Source organism: Saccostrea echinata, unplaced genomic scaffold, assembly GCF_033153115.1.
Source record: "Saccostrea echinata isolate AGI-Se365-2 ecotype Australia unplaced genomic scaffold, CSIRO_AGI_Sech_v1 ptg000002l, whole genome shotgun sequence".
Taxonomy (NCBI): Eukaryota; Metazoa; Mollusca; class Bivalvia; order Ostreida; family Ostreidae; genus Saccostrea; species Saccostrea echinata.
Window position 1 is genome coordinate 1737374 of NW_026889751.1, and position 23680 is coordinate 1761053.

Here is a 23680-nt window from a genome sequence, read left to right on the forward strand (position 1 = left end):
AATTTGTACGGTTTTATATACTTCTATGAAAATATTTCAGTGCTTCTTATAAAAGATAAGAAGTTTATATATGTAGAGCACATTTAACACTTGATTATATATCCTCAATCGCCCGTTGCAAGTCAAGGATTTGTGACTTTGTGTGTATTCCCCTGGATGTCTGATGCAAGACTCCCTCGATCAATACCTTGCATAAGACATGTACGGGTCGAAATTCACACAATAATCCACTTGCCACAAAGGTCTCAAAACAGTGAAAAATGATGAAAGTTATGAAAATATCAGAAGACTACTGTATGACAGTAAATTCTTATAATTTACATGATGATAGACGTGTAAGTGCCGCTTGTGCACGTGAACCGCGCCGAAAGGTGAAATAATGACCACATAAAACTGCGATAGTTGAGAGAAACTGCGCGGATTTAGACAGCCCCCCCCCCCCCCCACGGGAAAGAGTGAGAGAGATTGAAACCAGTATGTTAATCTAGTTTTGTTTTGATGCTAGACATCATTAGTTACATTTTTGGGTATACGTACTGCATGTATAAAAATATTTTGAATTTCCCGTTTGAATTGTTTTCCATGGCTTTCACTACCTTATTCTGGAAGCAATTCTTTTCTTTCTTAATAACACTAAAATGGATGCTTAAACTAAGAAATTGATTTAAAACTACATGCACTATGCACCCCCCCCCCCCCCCATCATGCATTGCCTGGAACCTGCACGATTAAAAACTTTTATTTGATAATAATTAAAACAAGCTAACCCAAAGTCTACCTTCTTTTTTGTATCATAATCTATATCATTTATAGAATTTAACAATGAAAATGAACGAGGGTTGTGAAAAACGCGACCTTTTTAAATATTTCATAAACTATCTGACCAAAATTATTCTTTTTTGGCATAAAGTTGGGAAATTATATTTTTGTAATTTAGGCTAAATATAATAAGGTTTCAATGCCATTTGCATTTTTAAACATCGTTTAAAGGGTATTAAATATTGGTGGCCGGCGCACGGCAATTTCTTGACATTCAAAAATAGCATTGACAGCAATGTTTTCTTTACTACCAGGCTATACGGGTATATAATGTGACAAAAATTATATCCTTAGAAACTTTATGATCTAGAGTACTCGTGTGTAAAAAAAAAAATCAATACTCTGACTTCATAATTAACAACAAAAATATGACGTTATATTCACAAACACTATTAATTAGATATTGCCAAAAACGGCGATGTCGAGCGGTAATGCGGCGCACCAAATTATCACTCTGTGTTGTGTGGAGCGGGGTTTGACTCCTGTTCATACGGAAAAAGAGCTGGGAACGAGGGAACGACACAAATGCATGTATCGATCACAGGTTCGTACATAGTAAAAGAGGTTCATATATGAATGAACTAGTTATCCGATGGAAGAAGCGTTTGGTTGACCAACAAAAAGGACGATAAACTGAAAAGGCTAGAGCTGGACGTCATGCATGGAGACCACCGTTAAGTATTCGAGCAGTTAGGTTTATGATCGGGGTTGGGAAATTGTTTATTAAAAGAATTTATTCCTTGATTTATTCTTAACTGCAGAACACGTGTGAAATGGATAACTCGGTAACTAAAAGAAAATAAAATGCACTATCGAATTTATGCATGAACGATTTTTTAAAGACGCACTATTCCTGAACAAATTCAAAAACTCCAAGAATTACGTTTTGACGTCGTCGGTGTTGCGCCGGCAGCTGTTTTGAATGATTCCTTTACCAAAGAAAAAAATGTTATTTATGGATATTATTTACTGAAATTTCTGTGAATTATTTCAAAAATGTTGATTTTAATGCATGCCAATTTTTAACTTTAAAATATTAGTGAAACAAAAAATATTGAAAATGTTTGCGTTTTTTTTTTTGGGACAACCCTCGTATACATCTGTCAAAGTTCAATGATTGGGCTCTTACTGGCTTTGTTCATTTCTGAGACGAACTTTCTCTGACGTCCGCGCCCAAGAGAAATTAATTGGAGGTCATCATAATGATCACGATGTAGTCTAACTAAAATTTATTCCATGCTTTATTATTTATTATGTACAACATTGCGAATTTAATGTAGATTACAATGAATTTTAAGAATCACAACATGATGAATAAAACAAGTCATATACCATCACAAAGCATGAAAGAAACTTTCTATATTCCAGTGGCTGACTCTCAGCTTTTTTTTAAAAAGCTAACCTTGTACTGAATTTAAGAAGAATTGTTAAAGGTATCGTATATATTCAGAAAAGAAAATCAAAAGTGGGGGTCTGTGATGTTAATTTTTAGATATTACTAAAACAGTGCTAATTTTAAGCTTAAATTAGGGCTATTTTTTTCTTCATGTTCACAATATATTTGCAATATTTATCATATATGATGATAGAATTCATGACAGTTTATTTAATAGATAATTTAGGACCAATATAAAACAGTCCACTGCACAAAATAACTATGTGTGCAGACTGCATGTAAAAATAGAAATCCAAACTTAGCATACTTTAAATACTTCGAAAGAGAAAAAATGATCATTTTCTTCTAAAAAAAAAACCTTCCGCCACAAAATATAGTTCCTCACTTAATGCTTTTAGTATGGAATTTAATCATGGAGTTTTAACTGAATATAGTTAAATTGGCATTGTAGAATCCAAATTTATTGTAAGAATTAAAACATTATGCAGAATTTTTTAAATATAAGTTAAGATAAAAATTTGCTCAAAAGCGAACCTCGTTAATGCAGGAATTAACGGTGGCAAATATATTGCAGAAAACTATAAATGTTTCAAAACATTCCCCCATGTAGCAATATGAAAAAAAGGGAAAACTTTACATTTATAATGTCTCTAATGATTGTAAGAACCATTGGTCATCTACTAGTTTGATCTCTATTGTACCTAAATATAATTAGGATTAATTTAGAGGGAAGTTACAGTGTACTTCTTAGATGGTACCAGTTTACCAAATTTGATGCCAGTAAAGGAAATACATGTAGTTCTAAAGATAACGAGTTGACAGTATATTCTTATGTTTAGCATCTATGTTGCTTGACCCTTGCCTTTTGAAGTTTGTGACTACAAAATAACGGGTCATCTCCTCCCTAGGGAACCATTGCACATACTTTCATGTCTGTCACGCAAAGAGTTTTCAAGATATTGAGCGATCAATTTTTCCTATGTCCAGTTTGTCCCTTGACCTTTGTTCTTGTGACCTCAAAACAATAAAGGTCATATATTCCTTGGGGGAATCAATGTACCATGTTTGATGTTGCCAAGCAAAGTGTTCTCATAATATTTTCCTATGTCTAGAATTAGCCGACCCTTGGCCTTTGAACTCGTGACTTCAAATTTTTACAGTGGTCAACAACTGCGTAGAGGAAACTAGTGTCTGACAAGCAAAGATTCTAAGGACATTGAGTGGTCAGTGTCATCCCATGTCCAGTTTGATTTTGACCTTGTGACCTTGGAATCAATAGAAGTTTCCTCATCCTTAACAGGAATCGGTGTACTAAGTTTTATGTATGTCAAGCAAAGGGTTCTCATGCTACTGCGTGGTCAGTATCTTCCTATGTCTAGAGTTAGTTTGACTTTTGACTTTGTGACCTCAAAATCTAAAGTCATCTACTCACGATGGGAAACAAGTGCCTTACGTTTCATGTCTGTCAAGCAAAGGTTCTAAAGTCATTGAATGGTCAGTGTCTTCCCATGCCAAGTTTGATTTTGACCTTGTGACTTCAATGTACCAAGTTTGATGTCTTTCAAGCAAAGGGTTCTCAAGATACTGGGTGGTCAATATCTTCCTCTGTCCGGTTTGACTTGACCTTGTGGCCTCAAATCAATAAGGTCAGTTCTAGAAGGGAATCAGTGTATTAAGTATGCTGTCTGTCAAGCCAAGGGGCTCTTAGGATATTGAGTGGTCAGTATATTTCTACATCCAGTTTGACCTTTGACCTTGTGACCTAAAAATTTACTTTTATTTGAAATAAAAATTTACATTTATTTACTCCTAAATGGAAACAAAGTTTGATGCCTGTCAAGCAAAGAGTTCTAAAGATAATGAGTGGTCAATTATATCTTTTTATGCTCAGTGTGATCTCTGACCATTGACCTTGTGATCTCAAAATTAGAAGGTATTTACTTTTTAAGAGGAACCGATGTACCAAGTTTTATGTCTGTCAAGCAAAGTGTTCTCAAGATATTGAATGGACAGGATCTCCCTATGTGTTGTTAATCTGACCCTTGACCTTGTAACCTCAGAATCAATAGGGGTCATCTGCTCTTCAGGAAGTACCAGTGTACCAAGTTTGATGTCTGTCAAGCAAAAAGTTCTCAAGATAATAGACGGCCAACACTAATTAGTCTACGGACCGACAGAAAGATAGATCAAAGGGGGCATAAAAAAAAACAAAACCCGTGTAATTTTTTTCTGCATTGGTTGCAACCGTTAATTCCGTATTAACAAACAGAAATTTTATTGTTTTTATTTATGTCTGTATAAATAATCGTACAAGGTGGGTTTAAGTTCGTAAAATTTGTATTATTGATCTGTACGTAATATTTTTCATTCATGGAAGAGCCCAGTGCTTCAGAAATCATTTATACAGGTGTCATTGAAAAACCGACTTTTACTACTCGATTGATTACGGGAAGTGTTTTCCGTAAGAAATAATATTTAAAACTAAGAAGTTCAGTACAGTAAGTAATAATCATTGTTTTCTCTATACATTTTATCTTCATTAATTCAAATTTGAATATAAGTAATACATTTAGGCACGCTTTTTAAATGCTAGGTTCCATTCAACATCTGTATTATTATGCAATGCAAACTAACAAAACAAAATGGAATTTATTAACATTTACAACAAGGAAACCATAGTAGGTATGAAATAAAATAATTTCCCCAAAGTAAAAAAACAATATTTTGTATTGGAAAGCTGTGCATGATATAAATTATCCTATGCAAATTATAACGATTTGTGAAATCTTGTGACATAAATTGTAGATGACAAGTTATAGGTTGATTTATTTCACATTTTCATTCAGGTTTCTCTGAGCATATTGAATAATGAGAATAGAGAAAGAGAATTAGAAGTTATGGAATCTGTTTCACTCATGGGTAGTATTTAAGTTTTAGATTTTCACGAGTTCAAAGCACAAGTGAAACTATTTTTAAAAAAATCTTATCTTGATTTTAAATTTAATTCCATATCCAAATATAGTACAATGAATGTCTATTATTATAAATCCCCCCCTCCCCCTCCGTGAACTGTTTCTTCATTGAACTTTAAAACCATATTGCTTGGTCAGTATGGGTCTATAAATTGTAACAAAAGACAAAGAACTCATTAGCTTTTAACAATTAAACAACTAAACATTTTAGGGCAATTTTAAAATTAGGTCACATGAGTGACTCAGGTGACCTATTGCTATCTGTTTTTGTCCGGTGTTGTGCGTCGGTCGTAAACTTGAAAATCTGTGATCCTGGGTGTTAAGCAAACAAACCAAGCTATGATGAGCAAGGGTGCCTCTTTCATAATTTTGAATTTCATGGCCCTTGGGTCAGGGGTTCTTGTGTAGAGCGGGGCACCATTAATTATATAGTAAAAATGCAGTACTAGTAATTGTTAAAAAATCTTCTCTGCTCTTAGGTATTTAGCAGATGAACCAAGTGCATAATTATGATGAGCAACGATGGCTATTCCAGAATTGTGAAAATTGAGACGCCTGGTCAGGGATTTAGATTGGGGTGTCTTTTGAATATATGTTGAAAATTGAATTTCATTATTTCTTTGAAAGTCTTCTTCTCTGCCCCTTGGTATTTAACAGTCAAACTAATTGCATGGTCATGATGAGCAGGGATGCCTTTTTTAAAAAAAGTTTGAAATTCGTAACTCCTGGATCATGTGTTTTGGTGTTAGCGTGGGATTCTTTTGAATATGAAGTCTTTCTTTGAAAATGTTCTCTGTTCCTGGATATTTAGCTATAATATATTAAGTGTATGATTATGATGAGCATGGTACCTCTTTCAAAATTGTGAATTTCTTAGCCCTGGGTCAAGTGCTTTGGTGTCAGGGTGGGACTATGTGGAATGTATAGTGAAAATGCATTATTTCTTTGAAAATCTCTGCTCCGCGGCATTTAGGCGGAAAACAGAGTACGAAGTTGCAATAAGCAAGGGTATTTCTACAATATTTTTGAAATTCTGGTGCACCACTTGGTCAGTTTATTAATTTGTATTCTACTGAAAGAAGTTATTCCCCTTTGCTATTCACCTATGATAATTAACTACTGTAAATAATATAATTGAAATGTTAATTCATTAACAGATTACACAAGACGTTAATACAAAAAGTACCTTCATAGTTTTAATGGTCATGTAGACTTGCAAATAATAGATAAATAAAAATTGGACAAAAATACCTCATCTTTGTACATTCAATGTTCTTCGAGGACCGAGAGAGGCCTATGTGAGAGGGAATGAGATGGGTTTACTAATAGTGCTCAATAACTGTTGTTTTGTTTAGTCCGCAAATGGGGACAAGTACGGGTAAGTAAATAGATTAACTTTAAGATTTATTACGGAGTACTAAATTAATTACTGTATTTTGCTGATCCCTGGTCTTCCCATTCCTCTTGGTTTTGGGCAACAAACCTTCATTTATCAACTTAGTTTGTTTTATTTTATACTTCAATTTATGGATCCTTAACAATGCTACATTATACTCAGGTGACTGTTAAGGCCCTTGGGTCTCTTGTTTAAAAACATTTTACATTTCCTAAAAATTAACCACTTATATTCTGGGATGAATATTGCAGGCGAAGAAAGAAGATGATTTTACACGATTTTTTACACGTATATTTACAATAAAATGAAATTTGAGAAACGTCAGCTGTTCAGGTCAATGTCAGGATATTTTAATCACTGTTATTATTTTCGCTTAAACACTTTTCCTAGAGTGTAGCAAAATGATTGTTATTTTGACTTATTATCTGTCACAGACCATGTCCGAAGGTTTGAAAGGCATTTTCTGATTTCAAAGCAATTAAAAACAAACAAAACAAGAGAAACAAATTTATTTTTTACAGTGTATTATTTGTCACGGCAAAATTATGTTTAAAAAACGATTCAAAAACTGTAATTAGAGACAGAGAAATCAGTGCTATAGATTAAAGTTTCATCATTATCACAGTTTCGGGAAAAAAGAATGCAATAGGGATAGTCATCCTGAAAAAAAAACTCGAAACACAAGGATTGAAAAGCTACCAACACTCTATATTTTCATAGTTTATATTTAATGTGTGATGTCCCTCACACTTTAAACAAAGAATGACAATATAATCATGGTTTTAACATGTGTTATAATCTTTTTACATTAGGGATGGGGTCGTTTATAGAATTACATTTTTGTAACCGGTGTCATTGTGGATGAACTCTGATATGTATCCTCACCATCTACTTTAGATAATGTCGTGTAACGCTTCTTCTTGTAGCATCCGAACATCTGTTTAAAGCCTGCAAAAACGAAGAAGTAATTGATTAAGGAGAAACAGTATCTCGTTTTCTTCATCAGTGTTCATTCTTAAGCCTAATGTGGGTGGAACATCTGTCAGAAAATGAACCATCTGGTGTTTGATATAAGAATTGTTCGTTAATTTTTCATGTGTTGAAGTTCATTTAAAGGACAAAAGCATGACGTCTTCTTTTATGGTATCCTCTGATATTTCTTGTTAATCAAAGAGACTGAAGATACCTGGGGTGAAGCTCCCTGGATAATTACCATCAGAGTGACAAATAAAAAAAAAATTAACTCTTTTTCAAAGTGCATTCCTCTGTTTACTTATATAAAAACTGTGCTTCAAAGTTAATGATTTTGCAAAAGAAGTTTATTTATAACTGAAGGAGATGGGCGAACATAGCGTGCAGAAAGCCTACAGCTTCAAATATAGGAAAATCATGTTCAATTTGTGAATTTAGTATTTAGAGTAAAGTTCCCATTATTGAAATTTATGAAATTATGATAAACAAAACTTTTCTGAGGAAATTTTTCTCGGCAAAATTTATTCTTTAAAAAAAAAAAAATAATGTGGTATTCGTGGGGTTCGAACCCAAGCAATAAAAACCCTGAGTGTCATTTTCTTTCGAGACTAGTGCGCTAACCACTAGACTACACAAGTCCTGATGAGTAGTGGTATTTAAATCATGTTTGTGATATGACCCTTGACTTAATGGACTTCAAGTATTTCTCGAAAAGATGCGAATGTTATGTCATAAAAGTGTATTTTTAAGGTATAGTGGGTCTTCGCTCCATATTTTTGGAAACCAAAAAATATATATTTTTATGCAAACTTCGAGGATTAGCTTTCAAAAAAATGGAACGAAGACCCACTCGTATCGAAAAATAATGTTACAGTATAAGGAAATGACTCTTTTTGCCATCTTTAGTGTGTGTACAATATTTCATAAGCGAATAATTTCAATCTTTGTGAGATTTTTGCAAATTGTAGAGATTTTACATAGAGTATATTTTAATGTTAGATTAAATGTCAATGAAAATTTTGATATAATTGAGATCTAATTTTTCACCTTCATGTTTGTCACACTATAGGCTATTCGCTCGTCATGTTCACCCATCTTCTTTACACAATATCATTCATACTTGAACAGAAATGGCCCTTAAATTTGATAATTTAAGAAGAGAATGACATTCACTTATCTTCTTCAATAAGAAGATCGATTGACCTTAATATCCCCATAATCTGAATGGATAAATCATTTAACCGACAAATCGATTAGAATTTTAAATGTGCAATTTTGTGCTGAAAAACTGGTTTTGGCGTTCTTTCAGCCTTAGTGTTGCCAAGGATACCAACATGACTTGCGAAATTAACGATGAAAAGGTTAATCAGATGCAAGGGCTGGGTGTTTTCTTCTTTGTATTTTATCATTACCGAGAAATTCAAAATGAAATTAGAAAACGTGATTTTATAGGTTATCGACATACAAATAATGAGGTTCATTTTCTGATGCTTCAATATCTTTCAAGAATTGTGCATTTGAATTATAATTGTCATAGTTAGATCCTTGATGAGATTTTAAGCTCTAATTACATTTGGATGTAGTAATGAAGATTATGGCCTATTACTACCTTTTCTGAAATTGTCGTTAAATCCTGCATAAAGAAGCGGATTAATGGCACTGTTGGAGAATGCAAGAACTTGGGCAATGTAATAAAAGTCCTCAAATCCATCCCATAGCTGGAACAAATTAAGATTATATATATTATATCTAGTGAAAGGATTCCCTTTCTATTGAGAAATCGAGAAAACCTGGATTGGCTTACCGTATCACTTAGAGGTTTATATTCCGAGTATAAAACTGCCAATTGTAACGGCATCCAACACAACCCAAATACCGCCAGGATAAAAACTAACATAATGACAACCTACAAAATAGCAATTATACGTGTAGGTAAACTCTGGATAATCGCATTCATTAAGAGTTTATTTAAAATTTTATTTTTAACTAGTATTTGGAATTAAAATAATCATAAACTAACTAGGGTGAGGCATATTTGTACGGACAGAGTATTTGTCAATGGCTTGTAATTTGAAACAAAGAATATGGAAGTCTCGCATTGAGAACTAAGCACTATGTTATGAATGTTAAAAAAACTACAGTTTACTTGGACTTATGATTAATCAAAAAAAAAAAAATAATAATAAAAAATACAGCAGTATTGAAATCAAAACATGGCAAACTTCACACTCAAAAGCATCTTGGATCTAAGATCCAACAAATCAGTTGGTTTTCACGGTTTGTCATTTTTAATAGGCTGGGAATGTGTACGCGAAGTTAACTTATGAATAAGCCAGGAAAATATCTTTAAAAACGCAAGGCTTCATCACCGGTGCTTCTAGTAAGGAAAGGAACAGCTAGAAATGGTTTATATATATTCTCTATTAATTATGAATAAATGTATCGAAATCTTGAAATACAATTTGCCAGCGTGGATTCCTGGAAAAAAAGTAAGTATCCTGAAAGAAAAATGGGCATTGCTGTAGATATTGTACCACGTAGCTTCAACTCCAACCGTGATCACGACAAATTAACGTCGGTAATACTATAAACACTCCTATTTGATTTCAGGTTCCGAATAATTAAAAAGAGTAAAGGATATTAACAGATTTTATCTATAACATATCTAACAGACCGGACACGGTCCTAGTGGTAGTGCACGTGGTAGGGCATCCGCTTCGTGATCGAGAGGCCCGGGTTCAATTTTCGTTCGCCGAGCCGCGTCAAAACCCAAGACGTAAACAGAGATAGTGACTGTCCCTTCACCAAGCGCCTGGTCGTATAAACCGAGGTCCCGTGTCACGGTAGGCGCTGGCACGATAAAAAAAAAACCCTCACTGCTCAATGACCTTGAGTATAGGTCTAAAAATGAAGTCTTTCATTGGTATACGGTGATGTCTCTCTACAAGTGAAAAATTCTCGAATGGAACGTAAAACAACATTCTATTAATCGAAAGCATGAATTAAATTTATTACAGCTGATTCCCCCTGACTTAACCGTGATCGAATTTTAAAATAAGACCATACTCGTATATTACATCGTGATACGATAAGCATCCGATTGTACAGATTTATCTATTATATAATTAAGGATTAGCCGTTATAAAATTCTTTACGCAAAGTTCGAGTTCTTTGACGCAAAAATAAACCACTCCAATGTTAAGCTTTAAATACTTGTGAATTTTTTGGCTTAATTACGTGTACAAATAAAAGGTGGAAAAAAGATATTCAGTAAAGTGTGAAAACAGACAATATTTGTTTTTGTGGATAAACGCAAAATTATACTCTACAAGTATCAGCATTAACTACTAATGGATAGTGATGCAGTGTAAAGAAGTTTATCCTAGGGGTCGCCTTGTCTGCTACCTCGTAATTCAACTCGACAATGCTTTCATAGCCTTGAAAATTCAATTTCTGAATGATTTGTGTCTTAAATTGAGACATAAACTGTCAGTGATTTTTCTTGACAGTAACTTTGTTACCAATTCGACTTGTCAGGCATTTAGACTTGATTTTGATTCGTTACACTTAGTAAATATTGAAAAAAAAAATATCACTTTCTTTATACGACTGTTTGTTGATTTTGTTTAAAGTGATATAACCTGAAAACTTGAGTTTTTTAGGTTTAGAAAAAAAAATATTTAGCAGTCGAGTATTTGTCCATCTTGGCCAAAGTTATGTTAATATTGATAATAAAAATATTTAAAATCCTAAAATCTCATGAAAAGAATATAGAAATCAAGTTAACTAAGATATCACATGCATTATAGCCAAGAACACACGTATTGAAGCAAAACTGTGCATTACATATGTAGCTCTAGGTTACATTAAATTTATTAAGGAAAGAAAACAATTAAAAACCGATTTCACAAAACAACAGAGCATGGTTGTCCAGCAAGTTTTATCTATGCCACGTCTGGATCATAGATATTATTTAAATTTTATATACAGGCATACAAAACTGTTTGAATTCTTTTCGTTAAAGTAAAATTCTGAATGACTTTCACCAGGAAGTTATCTGTGCTATTGGTGAATGGAGTATTTCAGATATATTTAATTTTCAACCATAACGCCCACAATGCTCCAAGGTATTTGGCTAATACATTCTGGGTTTGTTTTCATTCTTACTTCCAACCAGATTCAGTAAAGTGTGTCGTACTTTTGGTGCCGCCGTCTATTGCTGTATTTGATACTTTTTGAATATGTTGGACCTTTGTCGCCATTTGCATTATAAGGCCCGTTATTATTTCTTTAAATATTTTAACCTCATTTTTTCAATAAATTTTATTGAAAAATGGTATAAAAGCTTTAAGGTTTGAAATTAATTTTACCTTTCTTTTGACTTTCGTTTGTATATTAACGTCTTTCGTCGTTCTTTCACCGGGTGCTTTAGAAGTCCACAGTGTCCTTATAACACAACAATAGGCCACAGCCATTACAACTAATGGAATGAAGTAAAGTATAAACGATATGCATGTGTAGTAGGCCACTCTGCCAGGCCGGATTTCAGCAGAGTTACCGCCCACTGCATTGAGCTCCCACGTGTCATCACACCACATTTCTCTGTAGTCTAGCCATTGTCGGCTCATCAGTTCCTTTTTCACCAACATAGGTACCCCAGCTGCTATGGATAGGATCCATATAAGTATGAGGCTGTGATAAGCTTTACGTTCTATAACGTGAGCCTTCATGGCATACACTATTCCAAAGAATCGGTCACAAGCAATCAACATAAGGGACATGATGCTGGCTACTAACGAAGTCACTGCAATCAAAAAGGCAACATTGCATGGATTTATACTAACGTTTTTGTTTTTTTATAACCCACTGAAATAAAAATATTAGGACATCAAATACTATTATCTGTTAGGTTTATTGTACATTTTCCAAAGCACATGCTTATAAATGGAAACTGGCCATTACATTCAATAATTTGAATTCATGTTCTATTACTTCTGTAGAAGCACAATGTTAAAACCTGTCTTATTCTAACCTCTAAAAATACAATTTAAATGTATATAATATAATAATCAAAATATATAGAATATTGCTATTTTAGGCTCTTTAAGTAGGACACGCAAATATGTAAATCTTGGGATCAAATTTACTTTCATCTAGAATCGTTTCCAAGAACTTGTTCAGAAGACAATGACCTTAACGAATTTACATAAAAGGTTTATTTGTATTTCTAGGTTTTCAAAACATTCTGTATGTGGGAGTCGGAATTATATTAATTTGTTTACAATTCTGTGGTAGTTTTAACCTCCTTATAATTTCGCCCTATTGATTGGTTTCTCTATTAACTGATATATTTCTCAGATACCAAAATGTTCGAGTAAACATGCCAAGGAGCCTTGATTAGCGTCTGTTAATTTGGTTAATATAAATCTGAAAAGATTATAACGGTTTCATTCTTCGACCTTCATTTTTTGAACATGAGATTTATTAAAAATATGATGAACTTTTCTATTTTTTCTTACTCAAAGATCTCAGGATGTATATTTTTTCTATATAAGGATTTTTAAAGGTTGTTTAAAAAGTGGAAATTTCACTTTGGTCGAATACATTTAATATTTCAGCTAGACATAGTTTATTCAGAATATAACTTTGGGCATTATAGCCTATCAGTATACAATAATAACATATAATTTTTAAATATTTTTTTCAATAAGTAAAACACTTAAGGAGTCTAAAAGGGGGGTGAGACCCCTGATCAAGTGTTCCTCAGTCCCAGATCTGACAGATCATCGTTACGTAATATAAGAGCATGATGGATTAATTCCCCTAAGCCAACCAGGGTACATGTAGATATGTGATGTGAACCCAATAACTGAAATAATTTAAATTTACTTGGCAACTTGTAATAATATTCACCTTATATTTTCCCCTTAAATTTAGATATCTAGGGCATTGAAGAATGGAATGAAATTCGTCTTCAATTTGATGAGTTATCATAAACATCGCATAATCTATCCTCTTCGCTCTTGTCTTGGTACCTTCCGGATCCGATATTTAAAGTATGAGACGAAAGCCTAATGCGGGAAATATGCTTTTTTAAAGTACTCTGAAAAGAATTTGTTAAACAGGGTTGCATTTGACAAAGGTTAGATTGGACGATGTGTTTAAATAAAAAGCATTTTGTCGAAATATCCATAAAATGCATCTTACTCGTGTAATGTTTTCTTTCCTCGGGGTCGAAAGTCGAACGGGAAGCATTGTGTATTCTCAGTATCAAGTTATTCATCGAAGATGTTCATATCATAAGTATCGAGAATGTGACCCTTAGGAAGAGCGATAACTCTAAATGATTAATCACTACACTTCTTTATAAAACGATATTCTTCAGGTCAAAATTTTTCCCAAAAGGGAAAGCTAAATTTGCTAAAACTCCTTTTATCTATATCTTTGTTTAGAAAAGAAAAGCGATTTTAGTGTCCAGAAGTTCGTTTTCCCCTAGGTACAAAGCAAATAACTTCTCAAAACAAAAAAAAAATTACAGTTGTCTTGAGTTTATCTCTTTTGCTTCAATATTTTATCAAAACATCACTGATTTATATTAGGCGGGTTTGGAATGCACATTACTAAAAAACAAACGAAATTGTTTTGAAAAGGCTTTACATTCATTCATTTCACAAACGCGTGTCTTTCCCTTTTCGTTTATTTTCAGTTCTAATCAATGACTAACTAGTTAGTCAGAGACTCTTCAAAATTGTTGATTAGTGAAAGACTAACTATCTAAACACAGATGTATATATAATTTATATGTATAAGTTTTTCAAATACAATCAGACTTTTCCTGTTGAAATCACGAAAAGAGAAGTAGATGGGATAGCCAGGCACTTGATGACAGCATCAGCTAACGAAGGAAATTTGTTTTATCTGCTGGTATTCTACAATGCATTTGTACTAGGATATGTTTACAGTTAAAAGAGTTCATTTGTGGTTAAGGAGATATTGTTAAAATGATTTAAAGATTCCAACTCTTGTCCTGGTTATTCTAGCTCCAAAACTTACATATTAAAGACTAACACTAAATTATATTGACGGTTAATGATAATTAATATTAAAAACAGTCTATGAAATAAAATATTATTTAACTTGAAATAAGAATATTATATCGCAAAAAAATGAGAAAGTGACCCCCCCCCCCAAATAAAAATAAAAGTTAAAACATTAAAATTGATGAGCTTTGGAAAATAAACACATCATTAAAATATTTTAAAGAGTAATAAATCCCTTTCAATAATGAATTTTACTTTCAAAATTAAATTTTATGGTTGAAAACAAACAAAAAGATTCTCTCTCTTTCAGATCAAAAAGAATCAAAAACTGAGATAAAATCAAATTGGTATTTTTTATCCAGAATATCAAATAAACAAATAACACAGTATGAAATTTTTTTGCACTGTATTTTTACCCCCAGAAAAGACTTACAAAATTCAGATAAACGTTTAAATCTGTGTGTTACAGATCACGCTGGTTTAGATGAAATTGACTGTTTTTCCTATGTGTTTGGCAAAGAATCACCAACGTCCTCTTCAGACTATATATATATTGAAATGCTAGTGTCAGTTTTTTCCTCTCTTTTTTGGATTTTATCTTAATGACAGTTTTATGTTACAATGATTAAATTTTGTATTGCCGAGTACATTTTACAAAAGCAGTTACATGCGTGTGAATTTAAAGTAGATTTGTATCATACAGTTGTCTAATTTCATCAAGTAGGTAAAAACCCACGGGAATGACAGTGTAGTACATACATTTAACGTTATAATAGAATCGTATCCTGTTGATTGATTTTTTTCTGGGACGATAAATATTTCCCAACGTAACAATATCGGAGTGTGATTGCAGAAGTATTTAAACAATAACTTTTAAAATAAATGTTACTTAATTTAAAAAAACAAGTGTCAAATCTCTATCATCATGAAGTTGAAATAAGCAGTTTCATATAAATTAACCCACCTTGGGCAAAAGCATTAAATTTGCAGAAAAAAGATCCAAGAATCCACCCATCTGTCAGATCGTCCACAGTGCTCACCCAGTAACAGGAAAACGTCACGAGCAAGTCTGCCACTGCAAGGTTCACGATATAGAAATTTGTGGTAGTTCGAAGCCGTTTGTTATAAGCCACCACCAAAATCACGAGAAAGTTTCCAATCAAAGACACCACAGTCGTAATTGTACATGCTACTATTTTAATCAAAGCCTCTGCAAATGGAACTGATTTTTTCTCCTTTGGGTATGGAATCTGCGATAAATCGTAGTCAAAATTATAGTCATAGTAGGATCCGTCATAACCAGTGTAGTGATGAAGCAAGTATGAAACGTTCACCCCTGTATTATTTTCTGTTAGTTCGCTGGTAATGTTAAATCCTGTGTTGTTTAATTCTCCAAATTCTGAATATAAAGAACCCCTAAAATGCGACATTCCAATAGAAAAACAGTACCGTATACGGTATCTTTTATTTTATATATGAATACACTTTGATCCAGTTTACTTAAATATATCGCACGTCATAATGAACAGAAGTATATAACATGACGCTATTGATGCTGGTAACGTTATGAAGACCGCTGAAACAGGTAGCGGTTAATAAGCCAAGGGGTCTGTCACACGTATCGTTTGCTGCAGTCTAGATATCGATGCGTGAACAACTTATTGGAAAAAAAATTGTTGATGCAATAATTATACAGTCTCTGTTAAGTCGTACTTAACACGATTTGTAGGTATGTGTTTATTACGCTTTCCGTACATATTATTGACGACTACCACAAGAAAAACACTACAATCCTCTTTCCTGCTCTGGGTTCCCCATTCCATAGATCACAATGATTTTTTTTTACTAATTATTTCATGGTGTGTAGGTGATTGAGTATCCACTTACAACTTAGTTTTCCTAGATAAAATATGTTATGCAGAATTAGGGACAGTTTTCACACAGTTTGAGGAATATCGGTTATTACTAACAGGACAACGGAGGGAAGGCCGCTTGCAGGGAAGCTGCCTTTCAAACACAAAATTTATGTTATGTTTTGCAAAAACTAATTTAACTTGGACGAAATACAAATGTTGTAATTTTCTATGAATAATCTTGACATTGATCCATATCCACGTGACGGAAAGTTATCAAATGTAATCTAAATGAAAATAAATTTATCCAATTATGAAAACTGTCATTTACGAGTCTGTTAACTAATAATCATAACAACTTGGGCCAAAAATTCTGATCGTACAAATGTGACATTGAGAAGAGGTTACCGAGTATTCTGATAACAGGATTTGATTTGATAGGTATTCCGGAAAGAAAGTAAACTACCAAATTAAAAAAATAAAACTACAGTCGTTATTAAACTGAAAAAATTTCGATATTCAAATGTGACATTGACCTTGGTGGACTTATAAAAAGTTAAGACTGGAAAAGAAAACAAAAGAACTATGGCTGTTCATAAATATTGCTGAGGGTATGGAATAATCAGCGATGTAAAACATAGGTAACGTCATGCAATACAGAGTTTAATTCATGACGTTATTGTGCGTGTTGCACTGAAAACATTTACATTTTGCATATGCCTTGCTGATTTCTCTGTTCACTTTTGCACTTCGGTTGTGGGTTCACTGCTCTTCAGTGTACAGTTAAACGTTTCTGGCATTATTTGTATTACCCACCCTAATATATTCATGGAAGGCTTTCGTTTGGGAAAAAATGCCGCCCGAGTGTCCCGCTAGTCTTTTGAGCATCGGGAATGCTCTTGTGCAACTTTAATCATACACAAAGTGAACGCTGATTAATATTCCGACTTTACTATTCCGACTTTAATATGGCTGTCGTGAGAACATCGTTCATAAAGAAGAAAGAAACAGCATATCCAATTGATACAAAAAAAATCCTTACTTACTTTCCACACAGGAATGCAGCTTCAATGAACAAAGTAAATTAACATGAGTCAGATAATAATATTATTGATTTTCAATGGGAAAAGCTGATTTATTTATCTCTCAAATGATAAATAGAAATAGTTTTTGATTACGCGAAAGAGTGTTTTCAGCAAAGACAAATTCCTTTAGATGGGTCCACAGGGGTGGATAAACTGGTTTCTCCAGTGCGTTTTGCAAACTGGATATAATGTAACAAAATAATATCTGTTGATTGGAAAATAAATCAGGAAATTGTACTGATTTCCTCAGATCTCCTTTCACAGAAGAAACTCTCATGATGGAGAGATTTTGATCAAAGAATTTATTGTCCATTGCTTTGAATTAAAGATTTTTTTTCTATTTGTGTTAGGTATTTTATTGGAGAAATTTCTCTCAAAGTAGACTAGAGTGATAGAATTGTTCACTTTGAAATCAGTGCGTAGTAGAAAAATAAAAATATAAAATACAGCATCAACATACAAGCTTTTGATAGTGATTATTTCTATTTAATACCGTTCAAGTAAAATTTTTAAAAAATCAGTGAAACTATTAATTTTTTTTAATACATAGGCCCAATTAATTTGATTTTAACTTCAGTATAACTACCAACACTTGATGTGTTCCCGTTAACAAATTAACAAATTTTACGGCTATATATTATTCACATAATTTGATGTGTTCCAATAACTTATTGAATCATCGGAAAAGGCTCATAACGATGGGATATGTAGCGCTATCGAACTGGAAAGAATCCACACATCATCCTAGAACATCGGATACTTTGTCTATTCCAAGAGAAAACACGAATCAACAGAGGAACGTGCCCACGGACACGGAAAAAGGTCGACAAATACAAACCCTCTCCTGGAGTGCTGTGTACACAGAGGGTTAGGGCTAGGGATAAAGAAAGGAAATAAAACCACATGGCTTTAACAACATCCAAGAAACCTTTATATGTAAAGATATCTCAAAACAATTAACGTCAAGCTGGCATCAATATGTGAACTTTTAATTATGTCCCAAAAATTATCTAATGTGTATATCGGAGTTTTACTACATGTGAAAGCAGTGATAAAAGCATTGAGTTATTAATTGAAGCAAACAAATTTTGTTAAAACTGATATTGAAATACCTCAAGTCAATATTTTATTTAATCAAAACGACATTTTGTACTCCACCAATGAAAAAATAAAGTTCATAAACACAAGTTAATCTCATCCCCACAACAACTTGCAATATAAGCCCTGCTAGCTGATTCATTGTTAAGAAATTCAGCAAAAATGCATGTACATGTATGTTATTTAGTGGTTTTTAACATCATTTTCATTTTGAAGTTCAAAATGCAGAAGCAGACAATTTCTGCAGATATTTTAAAAATTTTAAGAAATCTGATTTCAGTTGTAAACTAGCATAGGTACAAGAAGTAAATTTAAATAACATGATGCTATTAACCTGCATCTAGAAATAAAGGTTTCTTGGCAGTGTTAAAAAAAAAAAACAATTCTAACATGACCGTAAGTCCCTGTTGAGACTAGTTTGTACTTAATATTGGAAGAAGAATAGGTGCATCTGGACTTTCTTTTTGTTTTACATTTACAATGTGTATATTGATCGGTGTTGAATTTGTTTCTTAAGCCTTATTGAAATTAAAAATATATATATCTATAAAGAAGTAAATAATAAATGAAAAACTATTTTGAAAATAAAATGAAAAAATAAAACAAACGTACAATCTATTTGAAAAAAAAGTACTACCTTTTGATGTACAATGGCTATAGTAAAATAAGGTGTGTTTTTGAAACACTGATGCCTCCTTATGGCAGCTTATGGCGAAGGTAAAAGTTTCTCAAATGCAAGTCAAACTCCAGGTCAAGAAATCAAAAATGTTGGTACTCAAAGGAAGGTTTCATCTCAGGAAAAATACTTGTGAAATAAGAAACCACTAGCACCTACAGTTGAGGAGTTATGGGGAAGGTTGAAGTTTTTCAAAAGCAAGTCAAACGTCAAAGTCAAAATTAATGGTGCCGAAGGGATGGACTTGTCACGAGAAATACACATTTGAAATACGAAAGCCACAGCACCAACTATTCTAAAGTTATGGACAAGGTTAAAGTTTTTCAAAAGAAGGTCAGACTCCAAGGTAAAGTCAAAATTGTTGGTACCCAAGGTAAGGTGTTGTCGCAAGAAATACGCATGTGAAATATGAAAGCCCTAGCGAAGTTTGGTAAAATTTTGCAAATGAGTCAAACTTAAAGGCCAATGGGTTAAATATAATGGTATCCAAAGAAAGCGTCTTTTCTCAAGGAAAACATGTGAAATATGACAGCCATAGCTCCAACCAATCATAAGTTATGGGCAAGGTGGATAAAGCTTTTGCGGACAAACAGACCGACGGAAGACAGGACATAAACTATATGCCCTCGAATCTTCGATTACCGGGGGGGGGGGATGCAATCTTGTTATATCCACTTTCTACAGAAAAAATGGATATATTGTTATCTTTCACACATCTTTTTCTTAGAGCTCTTTTAACATTTTTATGAGCAACAACCAATTCATCTTTTGAAATATGATAGATGCAGATCTCTATCTCTCCGAAAAAATATATTGACAGATTGTAAATTTATAATGGAAATCATTTTCATTGTGATCTATAATTCAAGATCAGACATCTGATTCAACCGCCGATGCTTCCAGGACTGTGTCTTTGACCTATTCTTCTATTTTGTAATATTCATAGAATATAAGAGATTGATCATTTGTCATATTAATCTTTCACATCATTATAAAATAATGGAACTAACAACTTTCATCCCTAAAGTATCTTGATCATCAAATGAAAACATATTCTTCATTTTCCAAGTTTTTAACTATTTCTGTAGTCTTGCATGTAATTTCTCTGGATCCTTGATTGCTACTATTTGCTCAAAATAATGAAAACCAGTATGATGTCTGTCACCTTTGACTGTAAATAAATCTTCTCTGTATTTTCTCACGGATAAATTTCTTGATTTTGGTTCCTGAGGTGCCATCTGATGGTGCAGCCTTGGGGATGTTATCCTTGACTACCTCTGAGTAGAATATTATCTCAACGGCTTTACCTATGCTCCCACAATCTTGCTGCACCTGGACACTTGAGTATCTGTGTACTGGCCATGACAGTTTTTTTAGGTTTGCTGTAAATACAGAATAATGCTCTAACAATTAAATATTAGAGATTTATAGTTTTTCAATGAATATCAATGGAATTACTGTTTTAAAACAACTTGCACTTTAATTCATCATTTAGAAATTCATTTACAAGATCCATAGCAATATTGTGTCCAGGCTTGCCCACCAAATTGGCAGTGCTATTCCAAATCACTTCCTTTCTAAGTCTTGGAGGCAAACATCGACTCACATCTTTTAAACAAATGAATAGAACTATTCAATATTAAATTTTAGCTGATATTTTATTTGAAATTTATTGAGCATAGGAAATTTCATTAAAAACTAAAAATATTTAATGTGGGGTACCTGCTAATAATCTGTGTCCCAAAATGAGGTCCTTATTGTGATTCTTGTCCCAGAATTCAAACGTCCCTCTCGAGAATTTTTCACTCATATGGAGATGCCACCTCTTGCTGGTGGAGAGCTGCAAATTTTGTACTAGGCACTCGGAACTATTGAGCAGTGAGGGACGTTTTTCGTGCAAGCACCTACTACGACACGGGACTTCGGTTTATACGGTCTACGGTCTCATCCGAAGAACCGGTCTCCACGTCCCACAGTGGGATTCAAACCCGCTACGTAAGGATCAACTCCTTACTCCGCGACTATAAAGCGAACGCTCTAACCACTACGCCACGCGGGCGACCTGGGCCGGGATTCATAAAACTTCTTAGTATATTCTTAAGTTTACAAAAAAGTATTTAAGTATTGACTTAAAGTTAAGTGTCCTCAGGAGGTGTCTTAAGTATATAAGAAATACTTAAGTTTTTTTTATCAAAATGAAAATAATGTTTTACAGAAGACATTTTAATCTTTCAGTAAGAAATCATGCTATTACATCCAGCTAGAAACTTGTTTTGACTTTGAGATATTTATCAACTGGTAAGATGCAGTATTGTGAACTGTTGATGACAAAGCTGTATCAGTTGTGATGTAATACTCATGGAACTGAATACCTCCATCACAAAAGAGTGCGCTTTTTGTTCGGGAAATTGTATGCGTTGCTAGGGTGACCTAACTTAAGTGCTCTAATTTTCTCAGAACTAAACTTAGCTAAAAATTGCACTTAGAATTTATATGAATATGACTTAAGAATTTTTTCTTAGCTAAGAATTTATTTTATACTTCAGTGTGAAACTTAGCACAAATCTTAAGTATGTTTATGAATCCCAGCCCTGATGTTTAGAGGTCCGTGTTTGCTTTGCTCCAAAATTTGTATTGTTAAATGGACTTCTGAGCTTGAATATTGTTCGTTATCTCCATACATTTCATTCTTATTAGCATGGCAATGACTTAAGTAATTTAAATTTTGCTTGGAAGTTACCCTGTGATGAGGAGGCATGAAAGAGCTTCAAATTATGGAGCAGTTTAGTTTATAATAAGAAAACATTCCATTTTTTCTACATGACAGATGGAATCAAGAGTTCATAAACAGGTTTACAAAAACTGGTCCTAAACCGGGAATTCTCAGGGATATTTTCAGATTTCTCACAAAAGGACAATCTGTACCAGAATCCCTTGAACAACGTCAAGTTGACCAGAGTGTTTTCAAATTTTTACTTGAAGCTGATGATCCTGACTTACTATACGATCTCCGAAAAAGCAATGGGAATCCAAATTGTGAAGATCTAGAATCATATTGTCAAGAAGTGGACAGATTTCTTGAAGAACTAGCTATAGTTCATATGCGCAGATATTGAGACCATCTTATATGCCATTTACTATATCAGTATCTGATCCACAGGCACTTGTTTTGAAGGATAAAACCAGAGACCTCGGAATGGAAAACTTGGAAGTCTCTGGTTTATCCTACATTTATAACCCCAACCGGAATCTTTGTATCCCATCTTAAGTCTTATTATGTATCGAGGTAATTTTCGAGGAATAAATGAGTGGTTTACTATAAAGAGGCTCGATCAGAAACGTCTGAAACGATTTATTTGACAAGAAAAAAAGTCTCTCGAAGCGAACGATGTCATTTTAAAGTAGGTTCCACGTGTGTGCGCCCCCATAACAAATCACTTGCAGTGCATAGAGCTTCACTTTCTGCATTGGATCACGACTTCTATACTTGTGGAATTGCGCCCTCTGTTTGTTCCATGTGAACATTCCAGACGTCGTGATAGCTTTTATGGTGGTAAGGTACGTTACCCTCAAAGACAAGATATTCCAGCCTTCTTCTGCTATTCGTCATCCCACAGAATCAATTTCAATTCTTCGAGGTATTTCATCTGACATCAATCTAGATGTTCCTCTGCTTTTTGTCTTCACTGATGGCTCAGACCACCGATCTACATTTTGGAGTGTACACTTTCAAGAATTTTGACCTTTATAGATTTAGATATGCTTGTGACTACATGAACTGCACCAATGGCTAGTTATCAAAATCCAGCAGAGAGCTACTGAGCTGGCTCAACTTAGGGCTTCAAAACACCTCTTTACATAGACCAGAAATGTTAGAGGATTTTGAAAACAAAATGAAAAGAAATTGTCCACTACAGATGGTAAGAAACCAAAGTGAAAAGCAACCTGAATTCAAAACAGCACTCCTTGCGTCTACTGGTAAGTTATTTCCTCCCTGAAAGCAAGGCTTGGCCGTTTGAAGTGGAAAGATAATGAAGTGAAAATGCATGATGCTGCACAGGAAGCTGATGTAGAAGAAATACAAAATCTTGTCAGAATCCTTGAATGTGCTGAAGAGGGGATTTTTTTAAAAACTGAAGAAAAAAAGCTTCTGTGTCCAGTTTCAAATGTTTTAAAAACTTTGTGACCAATTATACCCGACAAAGGCAATGCACATTTCAAATTAAGAAATGTGGAAATTGTCCGTACTGTGTCTTGAACCCAATTCGAATGCCAGAGAACTTTACAAAATTACACTGGTTACTTGACCCAGTTACAGTCGAAGGAAGTGTAGATGAGTACAAAAGTTTTGATGAAGTTTATGGCAGCGAGAC

The 23680-nt window shown here is 33.6% G+C and overlaps 1 protein-coding gene across 1 annotated transcript; it reads right to left on the minus strand.

The window, feature by feature from the left end:
• Positions 1–7120: 7120 nt before the first annotated feature.
• On the minus strand, positions 7121–16059 carry LOC133178329 (QRFP-like peptide receptor). The gene is made up of 5 exons (XM_061313063.1): positions 15560–16059; positions 11926–12359; positions 9360–9461; positions 9165–9273; positions 7121–7531 (listed from the first exon to the last, which is right to left on the minus strand). Exons 1-5 carry the CDS (start codon positions 16023–16025, stop codon positions 7416–7418), a joined length of 1227 nt encoding a protein of 408 aa, XP_061169047.1. The 5' UTR covers positions 16026–16059; the 3' UTR covers positions 7121–7415.
• Positions 16060–23680: the final 7621 nt, after the last annotated feature.

Excerpts from the sequence above, each read along its gene's own strand:
- LOC133178329 (XM_061313063.1), bottom strand. The coding sequence starts at position 16,025 with ATGTCGCATTTTAGGGGTTCTTTATATTCAGAATTTGGAGAATTAAAC. Across the intron at positions 9,274-9,359 it reads ATAAACCTCTAAGTGATACG|CTATGGGATGGATTTGAGGA; the intron begins GTAAGCCAATCC and ends AATTTGTTCCAG. Across the intron at positions 7,532-9,164 it reads TAACGACAATTTCAGAAAAG|GCTTTAAACAGATGTTCGGA; the intron begins GTAGTAATAGGC and ends TCGTTTTTGCAG.